The following is a 23,327-nucleotide window of genomic DNA, read 5'->3' on the forward strand; positions in this document are numbered from 1 at the left end:
ATTAAAAAGGTCCAATCCTGCTTAAGAGATCAGCATCTCTGTTATTTTTCCACACTCAAAGTGTGAGTGTGGAGAAAGTGACGGACTTCTGCAGGTTTACATAATGGAAGTAAACACATGGGGACACACGAGGGACAAAGAAAGAAAAGAAACCAGCAGGAGCTGAGAACTAAAAGAATGCTTGTGATGGTCTTGTAAAATTTCATGACTTCAATGACTTGCCCTGTTGCCATTTCCATGACCTAAAAATATTTTTATTTGGTAAAAACAATATTGGTTCGTTTTATGAAAAAAGAAAAGGTAGGGTATTTGTATACCCTACTGTAGATGGGAAACTATGTGAACCTGCCTATTTTTAAATACCCTGAATTACCCAGAGTTTCTGGGCAGTAGCATGGCTACATGCTTTTCTACACTGTATATATTATTTTCTTAAATATAAAGGGGACCCATTATGTTCAATTCCCGCTTCATATCTTTAGTCTTCCACAGCCATAGCTTTGCATGACTGATGTTATAGCAAATTTAAAATCATCAATGTAACTATTTGCCTTTACTACAAATACAGGCAGTAACAAAGAGTGGTAAGAAGGCACAAAGTCAAAGAAAAGAAGAGACTGAAATGAGCATTGTGCACAAAACACACTCCTTGTTCCTGCTTCCACATCCATGCCTGAGGGCGTTCTGCTCAGCCACTCAGTGCAAACTGATAAAAGATGGGGAAAAGGGAGATAAATCTCAAGTTTAAGCACTGCAGTGCAGTACCTGCAACCAATGTGGACATCTATCTTTTACCTGGCTGCCCATTTCCATTTCTTTCTTTAAAAAAATAAAAATAAAAAACACAGATAACCTCACACATTCATTAAATTCAAGACCTTGCAATACTGATAGAAACCCTTGGAACAAGCACTGGCAATGGAGAGGGGAAAGTAACTCCAATCTAACAGGAAGAAACCTCCAGGCTCAGGGTTTTCCATCAGTTGGGGTGAAGGAAGAGAAAAATAATGAGCAGTGAGAAAAATAAACAATAAGCAATAAAAACAAGTGAACAATAAACATGGTCAGGTCAGATCAAAAGATCAAACATGCACAGTGAAGGGTCAGAGACATCTGACAGAGAGGAAGAAGCACAAACTCCACAAGAAGAGATGATACAAAGTTAGTGAAATGCAACGTAGTTACACAGAGGAGACATGCTCAGTGCATCATGGGGAATCTCTCAGCAGCATAACTATGGGAGGGGTCAAAGCCACCTGATCTGACACCTGATATCAAAAAGGAAAATTTTAATATTACAGATATAACAGGCATGGTCTCTGTCTCCTGAACAGAGTGTGTTATAGAGGCCTGGCAGCTGGGGGCTCTGGCTCACATTGCACATGCAGATAATCTAGTAAGCAGACACTGCAGGTTTGTCTTTTCTCAGACATCAATAACCTACAAGTTCAGGTAGAAGAAATAAAAATGCTGAATTTGTTACTTTCGTTTAAAACCTGTGCTGAGATTCTTTCACAGAGGTGTAGGTGAAAATGCTAGACCTCTGTGATCCAGCAACCTCTCACCTGGAAGCGGACTTCCTGGCTGGTGCGCTGGCTGCCGTTGTCGTCGCTGGCTGGGTCCGACACGATGGATAGGCGTTTCTTCTCCTCGACGGCTCGTTCCCTGATGTACTGCAGCCGCCTGGCACGGCCGAGCTGCTGTGAGAGCAGCGACTGGAGCTGGGCACGCTCGATGGAACCCAGCAGGATCATTGACTCTGGGAGAGGAGGCACAAGAGGAAGAGGGAGAGGTAAGAAGAAGACAAAAAAGAGTGGAGGAGCAAGTTTGCAGAGGCGAGAAAAGTGAAGATAATGTAAACTTGTTTCAGGGACAAAGGGCGAGCTAACTGCAGCCAATTCCAAACGCATGTCGCAGCACTGCAGAGAGCTCAGCTGAGTTACATAACAAAAGCAAAGAATGCAGTGGATGTGTATTAAGTAGTGTGTGTATGTGTGCGAGTGAGTGTGCGTGTGGGTGGCCGCTTACTTGCTTTAAGTAATTGCCTTTGTGACAGTACGTGCTGATTATGTATTTGCTTAAATGCTGAAGCTAATTGTTCCTGCACGACTGCATAATTGAAACAGTGCTCGGAATACCAAATCTGCACTTCAGCGAGGCGGCCGGCGCGATCAGCAGCCTGCACCCAGGCAGGTTTGTCAATCAATCAATTAAACTAATGAGCACATCACCAAGGGCGCTGGAATTTGTTTTTAGTGCGCTTACAGCAACATCAGCAGCAGCATGAAACAATGACATGAATAGCACATCAGACGGGGTGATTAGCACACTGTTCTCACACAGGATTTACTACTGTAATAACTGTTGTGTTTCTTATATCACTTTCACACTGGTGGGTGCTTGGAAGTTTACACTTTTTTTTTCTCTCTCTCTTTGTTGTAACACATTAAAAAGGGACAGTTTTGGGCACACAGAAGCTGGCAGTCAACAATTAACTGTTGCTATTCACTTTAAATATCTGCTGGAAACGTCACTGGACATTTAGGTTATGTAAAGGACCCAGAATGGGTCATTCTGCATGGGAACTGTAAGGATTGCGCCCTTAAAATCTGAAAATCTGTGAGCAAAACAAACACAGCCTTTCACAAATGTACATTGTTTGGGGTTTTTTTAAGCTATTGAGGCATTTTCTCTGTTTACATTGGGGTTTAGTCAACTTCTGTTGCATTTTGTGCACTTTTGCATCGCCTTTCTATTTACTGGTATTTTCTTAAGTTGCAGTGCATTTGCCCTCTCAGTGCCACTGTAGATGTCACTTAAAAGGACAGTAAAGCATTCTGGTACATAAATGTTGTGTGATGTCTGGGTGAAAAGTGACAATTATGGATAGACATTAATCAAAAAAGTGGTCTTTTGAGGACAGAGGCATACACAACGTATACTGACTGTGACACAGATGAATGTGAGAAATGGTGATTATGTCTCGCCTTGAACACCTCAGTGATCTAGAGGAGGTGGTCTGGGATACAGTTGGGCTTTTCTCTGCTTAGGCAGAAAATGGATGGATTGAAATTTTGTTATTTGTTTTCTTATTTGATTTAAATGAATGCTTAGTACTCTTAAAGTAGGGTCTTTAGTCATGAATAACAACAAATCTTTATATTCTTTTTAAATATCAGGGGACCCATGCATGGCACTTCTCACTGAATGACTCAGACCCTGTTTGCTTTGATGGTAGTCCCTGATCACTGACAACAATGTAGGTGAAAAGAACCTTTTCAGAGCCCGAACATTCATCTTTTATATAGGATGTGTCAAACAGAGAATTATGCAGCTTTGTGCTATGCAGTGGGCATGTCAGAGCTATTTTGCTGACAGCAGCAACCTGCTGCAGCTGGAAACAAGAATGAGAATGGAGTTATGTACAAGACAACAAGTATAATGAGCTAAAGATAATTGAGATTAATACAACCAATTAAAACAGAGTGTTGGGTTATACAACATTTCTCTGTGGGCTTGTAGTCACTCATACTACAGTATGAGTGGCAACATTTCAATTATACACAGTAATCTGGGCCACTGGGAAATATTAGTGCAGTTTCAATGCCCATGTAAGGCCAGTGATTTGCCCAATTTGACCATTGTGGCGGGGCGTGGCCTGCGGTGCCGTGCAGAGGAGGTGGACGCACCTGCACGGCATCCGCAATCACACCCCACCGAATTAAATATTGTACTGGGTCCTGTGGTTGGCGTTGTTGTTGTGATAATGTTGAGCGAGCAGCGGGAGAGCTGCAGCTCTGTGAGTATTGTGGACAGCAACCGTCAAAGCATTAATAAAAAGTATCAAAATGCCACTGGGTCTGCCGTGTATGTTTACAACCATCTTTTGAAAGACTAATTTGATTTGCCAAACGAAACCAGTTTACAGACTGTGCACACTGTATGCTAACAAGCACAGATGTCAGTGGGAGTGGGAGCTGTGTGTTCAGTTTGTGTTGAGCTCAGCCTTCGATTTCATTCGAAATTGAGCAGAAACTCAGAAGTGACAAATAAAGTTTATTCTGTTTTGTTATAACAAAGACTACAGCACAGAGCTGTGTCATAAATATATAAACCAGTGCATTCTGACACATTAAGTTACGCGTTTCAAACTCGATTTTGGCCCATTGGAAATTTGAATCCAGGCCACCTACTAATTTGTGTGCAAAGTGCACACACTTAAAATAAAATAGCCAGACACACCTCGAATGCACCCGCAAGCTAACATAGTCACAAGAAAGGAAAGTAGATGGTGGAAGGCAAACAATCTCAAGAGGTTTTTACTGACTACTGGTTACTGACTTCAGGGTTGTTATTTTTGAACCACACATCAGCAGAGCTATGCAGCCATGCAGTGGCTCTGAAGTCAAAAGAGGGATGCAGTTATGCCAAAAGTGTTCTCAGAAATCTGGAGTGCTGGAGCTCTGACTTTCTTCATATCAGAGAAAGTGGCTAAGAACATCTAGGGGGTAACTTTGCAATCAATCAACAATTAATTTAATTAAAAGTTGTGTTCAGCAGTGGTAAACGTGGGCAGATTTCATCATAAAATGCAACGCAATAACAAGGTTTTACTGATTCAAAGCATTAATGATGCCGACTTTGTAGAAAATGTATGAAATAACATTCAAATGGCACAACGGGGCTAATAGTAACCAATTTTACACATTGGTGATTTTCAAAAGGCTCCATATTGACCCCTGGTGGTTCGAAATTTCAGTTTTTAGACAAACCTTTGAAGTTAATTATTAGACATGCACACATTTTTAAAATTTGTCTCTATTTGTGCTGTAGACACAGATAAATACAGTCATGTGGTTTCTTATAGAAAAAATATCTGGACATTGGAAATAAGTGTATGTATTGCAATGAAACCTGTTTGTGTATCAACAAGTGGAATAACGTGAAACTAAACTTCTAAATGTGTTACTCAGACTTTATACTGATCTCTACGATGGTGCACGTGTGTTTGTGTGTACCAGCTGATTCCACGAGTGCGAGCGTTTTGAGCTGGCCCGTCAGCAGCACATTATGCAGGTCTCTGTAGCAGCAGTTGAGTGTGATGTACCGCACGTCGCGTACCATAATGTCCTCAACACGAATATTGTACTTCCTGAAATGAGAAAAGAGGAGAGACATTTATCAAGTGGTCATAAAGATGAGAAAAAAAAGTGAGAATAAGACAGATGGATGCGAGAATTCATTTTTAATTTTTTTAAACATTCCTCTGAATAGCCCTTTTGTCGCTGACTTGTAAAAATTTTGTGTGACTGTCATGCACTTTTTCCTCTGATGAACTGTCAACTGAAGCTTGATTAGTGCATGGATCTATAAACACTTCCCCCCACATACTGTACGGCTTTGACAGCACATCCTTCTTTCAGCTGACCGGTCAATCCAATAACACCTTACTCTGTCGACACGTCATCCGGATGCTGGTGCTCTGCGTACAGTATTGGAAAGTGGGTGACATTTCGCGAGCAGCTCTTGCCTCAGCATAATCGTACGCCCCAGTACACCAGTCAGAAGCACTCGCATTTCTCTCCCTGAGAAAGCCTGAGCCTGCCAAAACCTGCAAACATGACCGCAGTCACTCAGTGGTTTTCGCTGCCAAGCCTCCGCAGCTGTGCCAGGATGCAGGCTCCTTCTGTGGTGACAAGTCAATACATTGACCTCACTTTAAATACAAAGGTAAATTGATGACCATTGTCTGCCAGCTCCTCTTTAATACACACAATGCATGAAGTTAGTCCAACATCCCTCTTAGGGAAATGAATGGCAACAACACAGTTCTGCAGAAAGATTTTCTATTGACTCTCTTGAGGTGTTGTATCAAAGCCTAATTCCACTTTACAAACAGTATTCGAGGGTCACTTAACCTACACTGTAAAGAGCAGTATCTCAACCATATTAGACAAGAACATGAAAACAGGAAGGGAGTTCTTCTAGAACCAGTATTTTTTTTAATGCCACTGGACAGAAATCTCGAGGCTGAAAAACTGTCCAATATTACCGTAATTCCAGGAAATGATTGACTCAGTATCTAAATTCAGACAGTGTTGGATTTATTTGTCTAGGTTTTGAGGTATTTACTTCCACTGTACACAACGGAGGTGAACTAAATCTTGTTTGTGTGCCTCACAGCACTGAAAAATGACATTAGTGGCACCAGCTTTCATTTTTCATCGGAAGCACTTTGGAATTTAGTTTCAGAAAAAAATGGTCCCAAAGAAAAATCCTTATAGTGAGGAAAGTAGACTCCTAGAAAGAAATTAATAATTGAAACATAACTTTTTGATTTTATGTACCCTCAGCAGGCATGTGCCTGTTAGATTTATTCCCACCCTTTTACAAAGCTTGCCAAAACCATAACCCTATGGCTATATAACAAGAGGACAATTAGAAAAAAAACATGCAGTTTTGTAATCTAAATGAAAGTAATAGAAGGTCTTTATCTTTGTTATCAATAACTCACCACTTTTAGACATCTTGTAAATCAAACCATGATCAGAGACCATGAAATGTTAATGAAATTCAGCATATTTTGGGCACCACTAAAGATTTTCCTGCTTCTCTACATACCTAATGTTATCATTAAGAGAAAAAAAACCATTGGAAGGAACTGAATCGTTACAGTGCTCTATTAGTCTGCAATGGAAAGCAGAAAATAAAAAAAAAAATTAAAAAAAAGGTGAGCAAAAAGATCCTTTCTGGTGCAATAGCAGCCTCTTTTAATTTGATAGTGGATCTGAGGGAATAATGTAATGCATGCCTCTGAACTGGCCACAACCACTGCCAAGACTAATTTCCCTTGAGATATCAAAGGCAGTTGATGAAATGTGATTGGTTTCTTCTTAATTGGACCTTCCTCCCCTGCAAAGACTGGGCAGGAAGATACTGATCAGTCTGACTTATATCGAAGTGAGCATCAACCTATATGTTTGAGCCAAGAGAAACAAGCTTATAGGGTTATAAACCCAGGCTTCATAGATCATCCGCATTGCTCAGGGCAGAATGGGGGGAAGGTTTGGCTGTTAGGTTTCTACATGCTTGAGTGAAGAGGGTGCAGACATTCAGGACAAGCGGTGAAAACTAATAACTAAAGGGCTGTAATGATCATCTGCCGGAGCTCCAATTATTGTCAGAAAAATAGAGATAACAGCGGACTATAGACTATTCAATCAATCAGAACTGGCCATTATGAAATGACTAAGAAAAGCAAAGTCACAGAATAAACAAAAGACAAACACATGGAAAGTGATGTTATGTAACAGTCGCCACACTTTCTTTCAAATACCACTCCAGTGTTGAAGAACGGAAGGCACAGGAAAAGGTTTCATATCCGCAGCGGATCATATATAAGATCTTTGTATTTGTGTCCATCTCAACATGTCTGCTTGTATCTGCACTCATATCTGTAAGAGTTGTGCGGGAGCAAAGCATTGAAAAAAAAATCTAATTCTGTCCATGCCTGTGTGGGAGTATGAGCAAATGTACATGCTATCATACGCGTGCACTGCACGGCAGGCATTACACAAGTGTTCCTGGATTTGTGAGTGTGTGTGTGGGTGGATGGTTGCGTGGGTGTGAGATGGATAATTTCCAGTTAGAGTGAAAAACACGTTCTGCTTGGAGCAGGCCACACTACCTACCTACAGTGTCTCACCTACAGGTCCGCCTCCACCTCCACTTGCGTATGCTGCAGACACACGCACACGCACACACACAGGCCTGCTGATGGAAAGTGGTGTGTGAGAGAGAGTAAGGAGAGAGGCACCAAAGAAAATAGAGTAAATGAAGGAGGAGGTAGGTAAGAGCTTTCTGCATAACGAGTCAAGTTCATGGAGGCCTATGTGTTATTGAAGATAGATGATTCCAAGAGTTTGTGTACGTGCTCAGTGTTTACACACAAACAAACACATTATACCTATCATATGGATTCACAATACTGGCAACGTGTTGTTATATACAGAAAATGACAGATGGTTGTGTCATGACTTATTTTCAATATGTCCAGGCTCATATCCCCACACACACACACACACACACACACGCACACACACGCGCGCGCACACACACACACACACACACACACACACACACACACACACACACACACACACACACACACACACACACAATGCATGTGTGATTTTAAACATTTGCAAACATAATCATTAAGATCCACACACACAGCCACCTGCCTTATATAGTGTTGGTCCCCCTTATCCTGGTAAAAGAGCCTGTACTGTCGAGGCATAGGCTCCACTAGATCCCTGAAGGTGTGCTGTGCTATCTGCCAACATGTTAGCAACAGATCCTCTAAGCCGTAAGTTGTGAGGTGAAGCCTCTGTGGATCAGACTTGTTTGTCCAGCACATCCCACAGATACTCCTATGGACTGAGATCTGGGGAATTTGGAAGCCAAGTCAACACCTCAAACTCATTGGTATGCTCCTCAAACTGAACAATTTTGCTTTGTGGCAAAAAGCCTTGGGCACACATGACCCTGTCACTGGTTCATCACTGTTCCTTCTTGGACCACTTTTTATAGATACTGACCACTGCAGACTGGAAACATGCCACAAGAGCTGCAGTTTTGGAGATGCTCTGACCCAGCTGTCCAGCCATCACAGTTTGGCCCTTATCGTTATGCCTATTGGTACATGCATAGACAACTTGGATCTTATTTAGGCATTACAGGATTCATACAATATTATTGTAGAAAGTTGCGTTATGTGAATTCATGGGAAAATTATTTTTAGGCTTCTTGTAATATCACAATGACCACTAGGATATATTGAGATAAAGGCTACCTATGCTTTATGCAGCTAATTTGAACTGCAACAGCTGGCAGTAATGAGGTTAGATGAAAAAGGTGCCACACTGGAAATATCTTTTAGACAGGCCACTGAAAAAAAAAAGGTTTTATTTTTTGACCAAAGTGTTTCCAACGAGAAGATTCAGTTTGTGTGAGAGAAGATTAGCTGGTTTACAAAACTTTACAAATATAAGTGAGAATAATATTCCAACCTACACCGAACAGCAGTGCTAAACAGCCTCCCCAAGCTTTTTCATGTGGCATGTCTTCCCTGCTACAAATAGCATTATATAATCAGAAATAAGAGGAACCTACAAACTAGACAACAACTACTTGGTGAAAACACAGCTCACATTGCAGTTTCTTACTCTCCCCGACATACACATGCATACACGGACAAGACAAGATAGTGAGAGTGTGATTGAGAGGCCACAAGGTCACAGCAGATAATAAGAAGAGACAGAGGAGGACAGAGCAGATAGAGTGAGAGGGGAATAGATAACGAAGAGATGGCCAGCGAGGGTCAACTGAGGTGCTGGCATAGGGCTGTTCGATATAACGATATATATCGGATGACGATATAAAAACGTCTATCTTTTTACTTTCGTGGTGTCACAAAATAAACTGTTTACGGCAATATTTTTTCATCATTTTGATGGTCACTGCAGTGGCTATATTAATTTCTTAAAGTTCTCTCTTTCTCTTATATTTAATATAACCACACTACAGACGGACAAGCAGCTGTTTTTATGCGTTGTCGTTAGCAACAACGACGGTAACAGCATCGCTTGTCCGCTTGTTTATGTTCCACGTAAACCTTTCACAATAAAGCTCAAGATCCTGTTGAGACTTTTCAAAATAAACCGAATCACGTGAAAGAGCAGATTATTTACGGATGAGAATTTTAAAAAAAAGAGCCGCCAGGTGCTAAAAATAAACCTTAGACTCAAACGTTAGAACAGGCTTTTCCCCGCAGCACGATGTATAATAAATACTCACAAAGAAAACAGCGGCCTTTACAACTTATGTCTAAAAATGTATCGTTTCATGCATCGGTTAAAACACTCGACTCCAGCTACATGACGCGCAGCTGGAAACACTTCCCGCAAGACGAGCTGCCAGAGATTCACAGAATTTACAGAAAATGTTACATTTTTGTGATTTATATCGATAGAATAACGATAGAATTCTTATATTGGGATATGAGATTTTGGTCATATCGCACAGCCCTATGCTGTGAAGTGAAGGACTCAAGCAACACACATAAATGTAACTCTACAGGGAACAGCTTCAGAAAATAATGAACAAGCAGAGGACCAAAGAAAACTTTTCCTCATTGCTTTCAATTTGTGAATGCCGCATCAAAATTAAACTATTATGTTCACCTAATGATTTGGCAGCATCTATAACATCAGTTCCAAACAATTACACCAACAGCGCTTTTATATGGAATCACAGAGCTCTGATGACACCAGGCAGTGGGTAATCCTATTCAGCATTGTGTCTTTGGCATGCATTATTATTAAATGTGAAGTCCATTAAAAGCCATGTACCAAGCCAGGTTCCTCCAGCCACACTTGTATTTTTGTGCAACAGATTTTACTGTAGTGCTATGATTGAGTTTAAACACCCAAATTAAAGGCAACAGTCAAAGCCATTAAAAAACACTGCAGACTAATGCTGAAGCAAGTGTATTCAGTTATTTAGTGAGCAACTAAACACAAATGTATTCATACAGTCAGTATATTTCATACAGTTTAGCCATAGTATGTTAGGCTGATGTAATCAGCAGAATGAAATGTCTCAACGCTTCATTCATAGTTAAACAGCATGCCACATAGGACAAAATTCCCTGCTGAGCCTCCAGTTTGACTCCACACAAGCCACTCTTTGCTACAGTGTCATTATCCTGCTATCTTTATCCACAAATCCCAACTTTATTGCAACATCTAATAAAGGCTGCCCTGCGAAATAACTTCCATGGTTGATCATCAGTCACTGAGTGCCACCATAAACTTATCAGCGCCATTAAAGAATCTACAGTTGTGGTTGAAATTTCTCTACAACTAGCAGTTTCCCTTTGCCAGCTTAAAAAGGATTTCTTTGAAAACACTCATTGGACTGACCAATCAGAACAATGCAAAAGTTGAAGTCTCTTTCTCACCTTAGAAAGGTTTCTTGGAGCCACATCTGAGGTTCTGAGATCATCAGTTTTACCAACTGTGTAAATGCAAGCTATTCAGATGTGTCACTACATTGCCTAGGTCTGGAAGAAGACTCACACTGTCACCCTCAGAGAGGAAATTGTTCAGGAATAACCCAGGAACCACCTAGGCGTAAACCTGCCATGAACTACAAACTGCTGGAACATCTGCATCACTGTCAACCGTGAATCAAGTTTAATATCACCATGGACTAAGAGGGTGCAGACCAAGAAAGAAGGCAATGCTCCAAAATAGACACCTTTACATCTGTTCACATGCACAAGCCAGATGCCTTTTAGAGATTTTTTTTTTTTTTTTACTTGGCACAAATAGTTACCAGAAATGTAAGGAAAAGGTATGTTTAGAGCAATAAAAAAATGAACACTAACCGTGTAGGAACTATAAAGCATGGTGGTAGTGGTAGCATAACTCTCTGGAGCTGTTTTGCTGTTTTCTCTGGAGCGGTTTTTAGCTGAAAAATTGACACTACTGGGTGTTCCAACAACACAATTTTCCCAAACACATTAAAACTGGTTTTTCGAATCGATAAAAGAGGGTGACATTAAGCTTCCGGCATGAACTCTGCTAATTCTACCAAGAAGAGTAGTCAAATGTCCAGCAAGAATAATGCCACTATATAATAATATGCTGTACATAATGCTGCTAATGCTGCTTTTATGAAAGTTACCTAAAAAGGGACTATATATATCATTTCTCCGACAATGCGGTGGATTCAAACTAACACTCTAATATCTGCAAAAAGTATTTTAACTGCTATCATGCCAACGTGATCATGCCAAAAACTTGAAAGCTAAATGTTAGCATGCTGTCTGTGGACTAATGTCGGTACAGTGAGTCTGACTCTGCCCCAAGGTAGCAAAATCCCTCTCATACAACCTCTGAAGTTTATAAATTCCCATGTTATGATTTGCAATGCTTAACTTCACATAATAATAAGTTACGCTAACAGCATAATAGGGGTGCCTTTATATTTACCAGATAAATATAACAAAGTAATAAATCTTCTAATTCAGCTCCCACCAATTAATGTGTGCATTCTTTTTTGAGATGACATAAAGTTTTATTGGGCCCACTGACAACTTTATCATGCTAACATTTTAAAATCATTTTGTCTGTGGGCTAATAAAATTATAGCTGGCCTCAAGCTGTCCTAGGTACCAAAATTAGCCTAGTAACACTTCTAATGCTGAGTAATTTTCATGTTGTACTTGTTTAATCTCACACTATGCTAAAGCTGACACACTGGTGGTCATAGTGGTTTTTCATTTACAAGCTATGCTACTGAGCTTTTCAAAATCATTAACAAAATCAATAAATGCATTTCCCAAAACCCTAATTTATTCCTTTCTTTGAAGCATACTGTTAAATTAGATTTCTTAACAATTTGATGCATAGATATTATATGACCTTTAACCTTTTGCACATACTATAAACCTTTACCATTATTTTTTGAATTCTTATTAGCTTTTGGTTTAGTAGTTAACATTCTGCATAATGGCATTTACAAAATTAAAACTTATTTGTAATTTGTCTTGTTGTGTGCTGGTGTTTCTCTAGAATATACATACTCGTGATGACCCCAGCCCAGCTCTGGGAGGTAGGGAAGCTTCTTGATCCTGATGATGGAGTCGTAGAGGGAGGGCTGCAGGGACTGGGCCACGGCATTGGCTAAGATCACTGCTATCATTACCGGCAGGATGTGGGAGATCTGGCCAGTCAGCTCAAACACGATGACTGCAGTAGAAACCGTGTGGGTGACTGCTCCTGACAAGGCTGCAGCACCTTTGGGTTTGGGAGAGGACAGTGGAGTTAGTAGAGGACCAGAGAGAGAAAGTGTAGAAATAATTGGTTAGACGTTTGCTTGTAAGGTGAGATTTGGGGCTTTAGAAAGGGGTCCTTTGGGTGGCATTCAAAGCCCCCCTCCAAAAACAGATGGGTCAATACTAATATGATTTCAAAGAGCAATAAAATACTATCTTACTGTCCCCAAGCATATGACAAAGAGAACTGTTGATTAATGCCAGAGACTCAAGATTCTGACAAGCTGCTAAAATTTCTAACTTACACATTTCGCTTTCTGAGTCTCAGTTCTTCAAAGGTCTTTTGAAGATGTTAAAAGAAAAAAAAACAACTTTTTCTTGCACTTGGTTTCTTTACCATATTGATCCATCATCAGTGACTTCATTACTGTCTGCGTTCCCCCCAAAACTACAGGAAGTAAAATTAGCTAATCCCAAGATGAAAATACATAATCAGAAGTCTTTCAAACGATACAATAGAAAAGCTAACAATGGCGAATTACTTGTTTTGGAACATGATCTGTAACTTTCTTGTGCGAATTAGAGCAGTGCTTTCGGATGTTTTATAACCAACCTTCCAAGACTCTTTACTTCAACTACTACATGTCCATATTACACTATTATTGGTTGTTGCTGTTAGCTGTGATATAACATCTTATAAAAACATGTATAAAAAGTGGTAATTTTAGGCTTTACTTCCCTTGGTACAATCAGAAACTGTTTCTACTGAGCCTATAAAGACCTAAAAACTATACTTGATTTAAATTAGCACGCTATATTTAACCATACACTGCTACGGTCGTTGTTACTACATTTCAATCCAGTTTTGACTTGGCAGTTCTGCTGATTTTTTAGTGGTCATAGCCAGAGAACTGGTTTTTATTACTGTGACAGTAATCTTCGTTTTGAAGTTTTGGTCATTTTAGGGAAAAAAAACCTTTGATATTTGTGCTCGGCAAACTTCAAGGTACATAAGTAAACTTCAAATGTCCACCTCCAAGTGTTTAAATCGATATTCCTACAAAACAGTCCAAATGCAGCAGGTGTACAAGATGTGCTCTAGCACTACACATGAATCCAAGCTTGACAGGGGAATTGAATGAACTGAAATCATTAACAGCATTTAAACAAAATTCTAATAATTTTACCTTAGTGTTGTAGCGTGCACAGTGGGATAGATTATTTACATTGTCTACAAGAAGCTGTACATTGTATAGAACACATTTCTAATCTAATCTACAAAATCAAACTTCAGATTTGGAAGTTAATTCACTCGAAGAGTCTTAAACAACAAAACAACAGAGCACTTTGCTCTCACACTGCAGGCTTACTTGTTGTTCCTCTAGTATTTAAAAGTAGAGTGGGAGGGAGAGCCTTCAGTTTTCAGGCATCTCTTCTGTGGAACCAGTTTCCAGTTTGGATTCAGGAGACAGACACTATCTCTACTTTTAAGATTAGGCTTAAAACTTTGCTTTTTGCTAAAGTATATAGTTTGGATCTGGTGACCCTGAATCCTTCCTTAGTTATGCTACAATAGGTGTACGCTGCTGGGGGATTCCCATGATGCATTGAGTATTTCTTTTTCAGTCAACTTTCTCACTCACTATTTGTTAATAGACCTCTTTCCACTGAATCATACATCTCTGGCTCCACGACCCCAACTGGTCGTGGCAGATGGCCGCCCCTCCCTGAGCCTGGTTCTGCCGGAGGTTTCTTCCTGTTAAAAGGGAGTTTTTCCTTCCCACTGTCGCCAAAGTGCTTGCTCATAGGGGGTCAAATGATTGTCGGGTTTTCCTCTGTATGTATTATTGTAGGGTCTACCTTACAATATAAAGCACCTTGAGGAAACTGTTGCTGTGATTTGGCGCTATATAAATAAAAATGAATATAATTGAACACTATCTCATCCATACTGACTCAGTTCAAGCAACTAAATACACATTTATCCCCCCCACAGCCTTCTCCCCTATGTCCATAAAGCAAAAATCAACTATTTTGAATAATTCAATATAAAAGGAAACGTTACATTTGCAAATCTGTTTAAAAAAATAAATACAGAGTAGTTAAAAGAGGAATACTCTAGCCACATCAAAGCAGAAAGAGCAGCATGGGCAAAGTGAGTGTTTATCCTAACAGAGAAAATGGATGAGACCAATCCAAAGAATGAGATGAACACCAGGGGGGAAAATACCAGAGAATGAAAGCATTAAAATAAAAAGAGAAACAGATGGTGAGTAAGAGAGTCTACAAAGACAGGTTTCATTGTTCTTTCTCCTAACTTAATTAAGCCCATGTATGCCCCTCAGATAAATGCTGCTGCTCCCTCTGCCCATCCCAACACTTATTCCTTAAAGCAAGCTCCGCTGCGAGATGAAAGAGGCTCATCAGAGTGTCAGGTCTGTAAAGGGGTGACTCATCAGCTATAGTGCAGCACAACAACAACAACATCAGCCCCAGAAAAACAGCCACCGCCAACCCATAACACTGGCATAATCAGCACGGCTGTCAACAAGTAGCAACTGTAGCAACGCTGCACCTCATTAGACACACAACTTCAGGAAGAATCTATAATGTATGTAGTGCAACCATTTCTTTAAAGAAATACTGGGTACAGCTTCACTATCCAGTGTATACAATCATTACCCTTTGCTGGTTATTATCACTTATTTTACTATTCGTCTGTGTATCCAGACAAATAAATCATCTAGACTGATACATCAGACATTAGCTTGTCGCAGTGTTTGTGGCTTCTGATGAGTAACAACAAACAGAAGTAAAGATATGCCATAGGGAAGTTCTGAGTCATTAAACATAATGTCTCTATTACATGGTTTGTTCACCAGAGAGTAAAGATCTCAGTATTGTTTGTTTAAGGTACATTTGTTTAATAAACCATACAGGAAAACTAAAAAAAAACAGAAGAAAATAAATATTTTGACATTATTAATAAGTTAAAATAATCATTTGCATTAACTAGCTTATTATTATCACTGTCCAGAGGGGGTATTTTTTGGGCGTTAAATGCGTAATTATTGGTAGTAAACTAGTAGTAGGAAATTATGGCTGTTGATTAAAATTTTCCCACATATTCTAACAAACTTGTTGTCTATTACATTACTTTCACAATTCAGTTGCTCTCCTTGTGTTTAACTTCCCTTGATATTTGAATAACAAAGCTGTGACACTGAGTGCAGTGCATTGTTGATTTAATGACTGTATTAGTACAAACAGGGGTGTGCAGTGTGAGTAAAAGTTGATGAGCAACAGCTGTCATATTTACCATTAGCTTTCTATTTATCCTTGTTTAATTGGAACTAATAAAAATTGCAATAAAATTATCGAGTTTCTGGCAGGTTTAAAAATTAAGTAAATACAACCTATAAAAAAAAAAAGTACAAATACAACCTGAGATGAACACTAACCTTATATTACACATTGTTTAGTACAGTTCATGGTTCGGGAGCTTGTAGAACAACCTGTAGCAGCAATAACTACTTCTTTGCATGGCTATTAGTCTGTCATATTATTTCTTTGCGGGCATTCATGTATGCACAGCTCTCTTAAGGTCCCCAAACAGCCTTTTAATCAGGTTAAGGTCTCAGCTTTGACTCTGTCCAGTGGATGCCCAATCCAGTTTGAAACAAGTCTTAGCTGTCGAACACATAGCCTCACATTTTTCTCAAAACAAAGACTATGGTGTACAGGAGTTTATGGTCAGCTCAATAACAGCCTAGCATTTGTCTAATAAATTATAACATGGGATAATGTGTCATGTTTGGTAGTTCATTTCTCAGAAATCTATACAGACAGACTTAAAATGCAGAGAAACAATACAGTTTCTTATCAATATATTCTTTTAACACTTAAATTATGTTCACTTTTTGTGAACACTTTTTGTATTCATATATATATTCTTCAAGTACATTATTCAGTCAACACAAAACAAAAATATGCCTTTGCCAAGCAACAAAACCATGTCTGCTTCTTAACAGGACTCCTGGATTGCACATTAGCTTGGATATTCAACACCACTGTGAAGAAATTTGTTGTTTTTTTTCAGCTGGTGTCTAAACTGTTTTGCAGGAGGTTTCTTTGTCGTGACTGGTCTGGGGATCTTATAAATATAATTTGATTTTGTCTGGAGCACTTGAGTCTGTTCATATTCCATGTCACCTTTAATCAGGGTCAACTTAAAGCCTTAACTTGGAGCTGAAAAACTGAGCAATTCTGCTACAGGAAATATTTCTGTGCATTCACTTTTATTTCTCTTGCCATCAAAGATGAAAGCCCTTCACAGAAAGCCAAGAAGAAAAATGTGTATATAGGTTTATAATGCAAAGGCTGAATCACAGAGGAATTGTAGACATAAACGTCTTTTATTGCAGCAAAAATATGTAGATTAGGATGGAGAGTGAGAGACAGCTGAAATGGTGTGTGTCTTTAACTTACCCACAACAGCATAGCCTCCTGGCACTATGGGGTAGATGGTACCATCTGTGTTAATGCCATCAGGGAACCAGGCAGCCATGCTTTCTCCAACCAGACGACCAAAGGCTGCCCCTGAATTACACAGGGAAACAGAGACACACAATCATTGAGACCATTTCGCAAGTGCAATATTGGTGGTGGCCCAGTAGATGCTGTAACGCCAACCACTAAAACATAAATCCTTAGGTCAAAAAGTACAAACGTCTTGGGTATGCTAAAAAGTTTTATAGTGAAAGTTTAATAACTGTATTTGATTATGATTTTCTCGCTGTTTCCAAATATGAGCAATACACCACTGCTTTGGTTCTCGTGTGAACGACAGCATCAAGCACTCCTTATTTGAAAAACCTTTCTCTAAATGGAAATGAACCAATTAAAAAAACGAAAACTGTAACGTTGGTATTAAGCCACACCAGGGTATTTAAAAATGATTGATTTTTTTCCCCAACCGTTTTGAAAATACTGTACATGTGCCTTTCTTATACACCAGTACATGTGTACTGTACTTTAGGGGTGGTGAACAAGAAAGCTGGTTGCCTGACTCTGTGTTAGCACTGCAACAGGCTGGTGACCAGTCCGGCGCGTACCCTGCCTCCCACCCTATGACAGTTGGGTTAAGGCTCCACCACCACCCTGAATTGGATGTGGTGTTCCTGGTCAAGTGTCAGGAGGATATAAAGTTATGAGGTCAAAAGACATCACCTAATCCTATGTACCATATGCCTACAGCGACAATTGCCTCCTCTCTCCTCAACTGACAGCTGGATATTTGAAATGATTGTTATAGTTGCATCTTTTGTTTGGACAGGAAAGCAGGGTAGCAATTAGACTTAAAATAGCAGATTCAATGGCAGCAGTTCCAGTGACAGTCTAGAATGCTAATTAGATTGGTCTCATAAGTTTCACTTCCTGCTTAAATAAAGATACTAATAATGCCAAATAAATTCCCAAATTAAATACAATAACATTATTTGTATTTAATTAGTGGCAAACATATATAGTAATTTATAGTACATGACTGACTTTCAAAGGATTTATTTTTGTTTGATTTTTTTGGTAAATACAGTGGGGCAAAAAAGTATTTAGTCAGCCACCGATTGTGCAAGTTCCCCCACTTAAAATGATGACAGAGGTCAGTAATTTGCACCAGAGGTACACTTCAACTGTGAGAGACAGAATGTGAAAAAAAAAAATCCATGAATTCACATGGTAGGATTTGTAAAGAATTTATTCGTAAATCAGGGTGGAAAATAAGTATTTGGTCACCTCAAACAAGGAAAATCTCTGGCTCTCACAGACCTGTAACGTCTTCTGTAAGAAGCTTTTCTGTCCCCCACTCGTTACCTGTATGAATGGCACCTGTTTGAACTCATCATCTGTATAAAAGACACCTGTCCACAGCCTCAAACAGTCAGACTCCAAACTCCGCCGTGGCCAAGACCAAAGAGCTTTCGAAGGACACCAGGAAAAGTATTGTAGACCTGCACCAGACTGGGAAGAGTGAATCTACAATAGGCAAGCAGCTTGGTGTGAAAAAATCAACTGTGGGAGCAATCATCAGAAAATGGAAGACATACAAGACCACTGATAATCTCCCTCGATCTGGGGCTCCACGCAAGATCTCATCCCGTGGGGTCAAAATGATCATGAGAACGGTGAGCAAAGATCCCAGAACCACACGGGGGGACCTGGTGAATGACCTGCAGAGAGCTGGGACCAAAGTAACAAAGGTCACCATCAGTAACACACTACAACGGCAGGGAATCAAATCCCGCAGTGCCAGACGTGTTCCGCTGCTGAAGCCAGTGCATGTCCAGGCCCGTCTGAAGTTTGCCAGAGAGCACATGGATGATACAGCAGAGGATTGGGAGAATGTCATGTGGTCAGATGAAACCAAAGTAGAACTTTTTGGTATAAACTCAACTCGTCGTGTTTGGAGGAAGAAGAATACTGAGTTGCATCCCAAGAACACCATACCTACTGTGAAGCATGGGGGTGGAAACATCATGCTATGGGGCTGTTTTTCTGCCAAGGGGACAGGACGACTAATCCGTGTTAAGGACAGAATGAATGGGGCCATGTATCGTGAGATTTTGAGCCAAAACCTCCTTCCATCAGTGAGAACTTTGAAGATGAAACGAGGCTGGGTCTTCCAACATGACAATGATCCAAAACACACCGCCCGGGCAACAAAGGAGTGGCTCCGTAAGAAGCATTTGAAAGTCCTGGAGTGGCCTAGCCAGTCTCCAGACCTCAACCCCATAGAAAATCTGTGGCGGGAGTTGAAAGTCCGTGTTGCTCGGCGACAGCCCCAAAACATCACTGCTCTCGAGAAGATCTGCATGGAGGAATGGGCCAAAATACCAGCTACTGTGTGTGCAAACCTGGTAAAGACCTATAGTAAACGTTTGACCTCTGTTATTGCCAACAGAGGTTATGTTACAAAGTATTGAGTTGTATTTTTGTTATTGACCAAATACTTATTTTCCACCCTGATTTACCAATAAATTCTTTACAAATCCTACCATGTGAATTCATGGATTTTTTTTTCACATTCTGTCTCTCACAGTTGAAGTGTACCTCTGGTGCAAATTACTGACCTCTGTCATCATTTTAAGTGGGGGAACTTGCACAATCGGTGGCTGACTAAATACTTTTTTGCCCCACTGTATGTTAAATTACACAAACGTAATCCTGTAGAGTAGGGTTAAACCTAGGGTTGGGTTTCTTCTGTCCCTTTACACACACAAACACATGTAGTCATTTACTTCTTACCAATGACAAATACTGGCATGAAGGCTCCGGAGGGCACTGGGATAGTGATGGCCAAGGCAGACATCCAGAACTAAGAGGGGAAAATAGAAGCAGATAAAGAAAGAAAAGACATGAAAAGAAAGAACAGGGTGGCATTTCAATTAGCTTCAGAGTACCATCCGGTGTGCCCCTCGATGATAGCCAAGCTGAACCCTCTACCAGCAGTGAGGAGGCGACCATGCGAGGCTTATTGCTGAGGTTAGATTGAGCTGTCACTTTCACTCTCCATTTGACAAAGACCCTGAAATAAACCCCTGGGTAATGAGCGGACTCTGCCGATTGGCGGACGGTGCACCAGACGAGCGGAGAGACTGCTAATTAGGAAAGAAACAAAAACGGAAATGTCATCACTGACAATGTGTGAGCATTATCGTCAGGTCTGTGTGTGTGTGTGTGTGTGTGTGTGTGTGTGTGTGTGTGTGTGTGTGTGTGTGCGCAAATGTATAAGTGTAGCAAGATGTAGGAAGATGGTTGAACAGAGATGAGTTTTAAAAGGCTGTCATACTCACTTATGGAAATAAAAGTCTGCACTGATACCTGGGACATCGTTAAAACGATGATCCACGCTTACTTGACTGGACTCAATGTTAGATTAAAAAGTCTTATTAAAATTCCATTTATACTCCACACTACCAGCATAGTATTTATCGGTTCTTCAGTAAAAACTGTCTGATCACTCTTTCCATCCTTGACACTTGAGGTAGTTAAGACTGACTAAGTCAACCTTCAAAGTTAACTCTAACTCAGTTTATTTGTAGAACAAAGTGTATTTTTGAACCTTTTCAATGTCTTAATAAAGAAATCCTCACTGAGTCAAATCCTTACTTGTTCCCACAGTCGCCAGTTCACACATGAAGGCCATTTGGATCACTTCTGTACTGAAGACGGGTAATCCAAGGTGCATTGAATCATGAGCACCAACATGCTGCACTCTACTCACAACACACACCAAAAGCATCTTCCAAACATTCAGTCTGTTAAGGCTACAAAACAATCACATCTCTCTGACTTGCCCTCAGTGCCAACAGGATTGCTGTGAATCATACACTGGGGAAACCAAACAACTGTTGGTTAAGCGCAAAACAGAAGAGCTACCTCGTCGGGCCACAACTCTGCTGTCTACACCTCCGGCCCCGACTCTTGACTCTCAACAATGATGATGTGCACATTCTGGCCAGGAAGCAATGCTGATTTGGGAAATCAAAGAGGCCCAGAAAAGGAACAACCATCATATTTGAAAAGAGATACTCTAGACACCAAACTGACTGCTTATGTAAGAAATTAATTATCTCGAACATGAGTTTTCTAGGAAATGTGAGAGTCTGAATGTGAGGCTGAAATATTGCTTGTACAACACTAAATGCTGGTTGAGGTTGTTTCATTTTCCTTTCAGACAGAAACAGGAGTTTAACAGAGAGTACAAGACACATGTACGAGCTTGTTTCAGCTGAACTGTGTAACGAAAGTTGGGAAGTGCCTTAGAATCAGGTTCCCAGTGAATGAGGGGTAAAAATGTTTCAGTGCGAGTCTCCCAAGGTCTTGATTATCCAATCCATTAACCTCCTAGGACCTGGCGTCCACATATGTGGACATCACATTTTGGGTTATTTAGACTAAAATACTCAATTTTGCTCTACATGGGACTGATATCCACTTACAAGGACATTATACTGCTACTGTTCTAACAAAATTTTAAACGAATATCCTCATATGTGGCTCTTATTTTTCTTAAAAACAAAAATAAGGTTAAAAAAAAAAATCTGGTAATTCTTTGTTTTTACATTCATCGGGCCCCAATATGCCCAAATATCAAAGAGAAATTAAAAATGAATGTCGTGGAAGAGTCTGGGTCTTAGGAGGTTAAGGTACTAACGAAAAGAAAAGGAAAGAGGATTTGGAGCTAAAGTGCTTTAATAGCCCTTGAATTGAGTAATAAACTAATCGACTGTAAGTAAATCAATTAGTGAGTATTTTAAAAGTTCACATTTTTGAGTAAGTTAAAGCTAAAATGTCAAAACCTTTTCTCCAAATTCTGTAATCATTTATTCTGTAATTTGTTAAACTACAGGTAGGCTTGTGCATATGTTTCCATGTCATTTTGAAAAATCAAAGCAAAATACTCTACTATAAATAACAAATTCAAAAAACTATGTCCATTTAAATACAAATATTAACATACGATGTAAAGTTGGGTATACAACATTTTATGGTTGAGACTGTATGTGGTGGAAACAGTTGGGAACAGTTTTTACTTGCTGTTCCCAACCAAGTAACAGGTCTCTACAAAGGGTCACACAGTTGGACTAATATAATCTTTACTGATTTTGTTTCCTTGATCTTGACCTGAGATTGTGAATTTGAACAATTGAACAATTGAATTTGAACAATTTTAATTGTTTAAGTAGCATCTGCACAGATAGCATGCTAACTCAAAGCTAGCCAAGAGCAGAGTGATGTTAAAGCTGAGTGCATGAAGACCCCAGCCCAGCAGCCAGAGCCTGAACTTCAACAAGAAACAAAGGCAGTGATGAGCAGCTAGACTGCAGCCTCCGTTTCTACCTGTTCATGTTTCTAAAGTAGACTCACTGGGGTAATTAACTTTGAAGTCTGTTTAGGCTCATTGTCATATAATATCCACTTTTACTGCTACACAGATGACACCCAGCTCTATTTATCTTCCAAACCCACAGCTACTCTCCCACCCACATCCATTTCTGACTGTTTAAGTGAAATCAAGGTTTGGTTTACTCATAACTTTCTCAAACTTTATGGTAATAAAACAGAATTTATTCTAATAGGCACCAAATCAAAACTGACTAAAGTTCTAACCAAAGTCTTTCATTATCCATTGATAACGCTGTTGTCACCCCTTCCCCTGAGGATAAGAGTCTTGGTATCATCTTCGACAGCACTCTTTCCTTCACAACATATATAAATAATATCACTCGGTCTTCTTATTTTCATCTTCGTAATATTAACCGCCTTCATCCTTCACTCTCTCCAAACAGTACTGCCATATTTGTACTGCTTTTGTCACATCTAGTTTAGACTACTGCAATTCTCTTCTCTATGGTCTACCTCATAAGCCTCCCCATAAACTGCAGTTAGTTCAAAATACAGCTGCTCATATTATATGAAAAAT

General features: G+C 39.9%; 1 protein-coding gene across 9 annotated transcripts in view; it reads right to left on the reverse strand.

The window, feature by feature from the left end:
- Window positions 1-23,327, reverse strand: part of LOC113036314 (chloride channel protein 2) — a 221,524-nt gene that overhangs the window by 25,849 nt on the left and 172,348 nt on the right. For all 9 annotated transcript variants that reach the window (XM_026192574.1, XM_026192578.1, XM_026192576.1 and 6 more), the window contains 5 exons: window positions 20,147-20,216; window positions 17,333-17,443; window positions 12,653-12,866; window positions 5,019-5,152; window positions 1,566-1,759 (listed from right to left, as the gene is read on the reverse strand). In XM_026192574.1, the coding sequence (XP_026048359.1) occupies window positions 1,566-1,759; window positions 5,019-5,152; window positions 12,653-12,866; window positions 17,333-17,443; window positions 20,147-20,216 (723 nt within the window). The remainder of the gene's footprint in view (window positions 1-1,565; window positions 1,760-5,018; window positions 5,153-12,652; window positions 12,867-17,332; window positions 17,444-20,146; window positions 20,217-23,327) is intronic.

The sequence above is a fragment of the Astatotilapia calliptera genome, chromosome 14 (assembly GCF_900246225.1).
Source record: "Astatotilapia calliptera chromosome 14, fAstCal1.2, whole genome shotgun sequence".
Lineage (NCBI taxonomy): Eukaryota > Metazoa > Chordata > Actinopteri > Cichliformes > Cichlidae > Astatotilapia > Astatotilapia calliptera.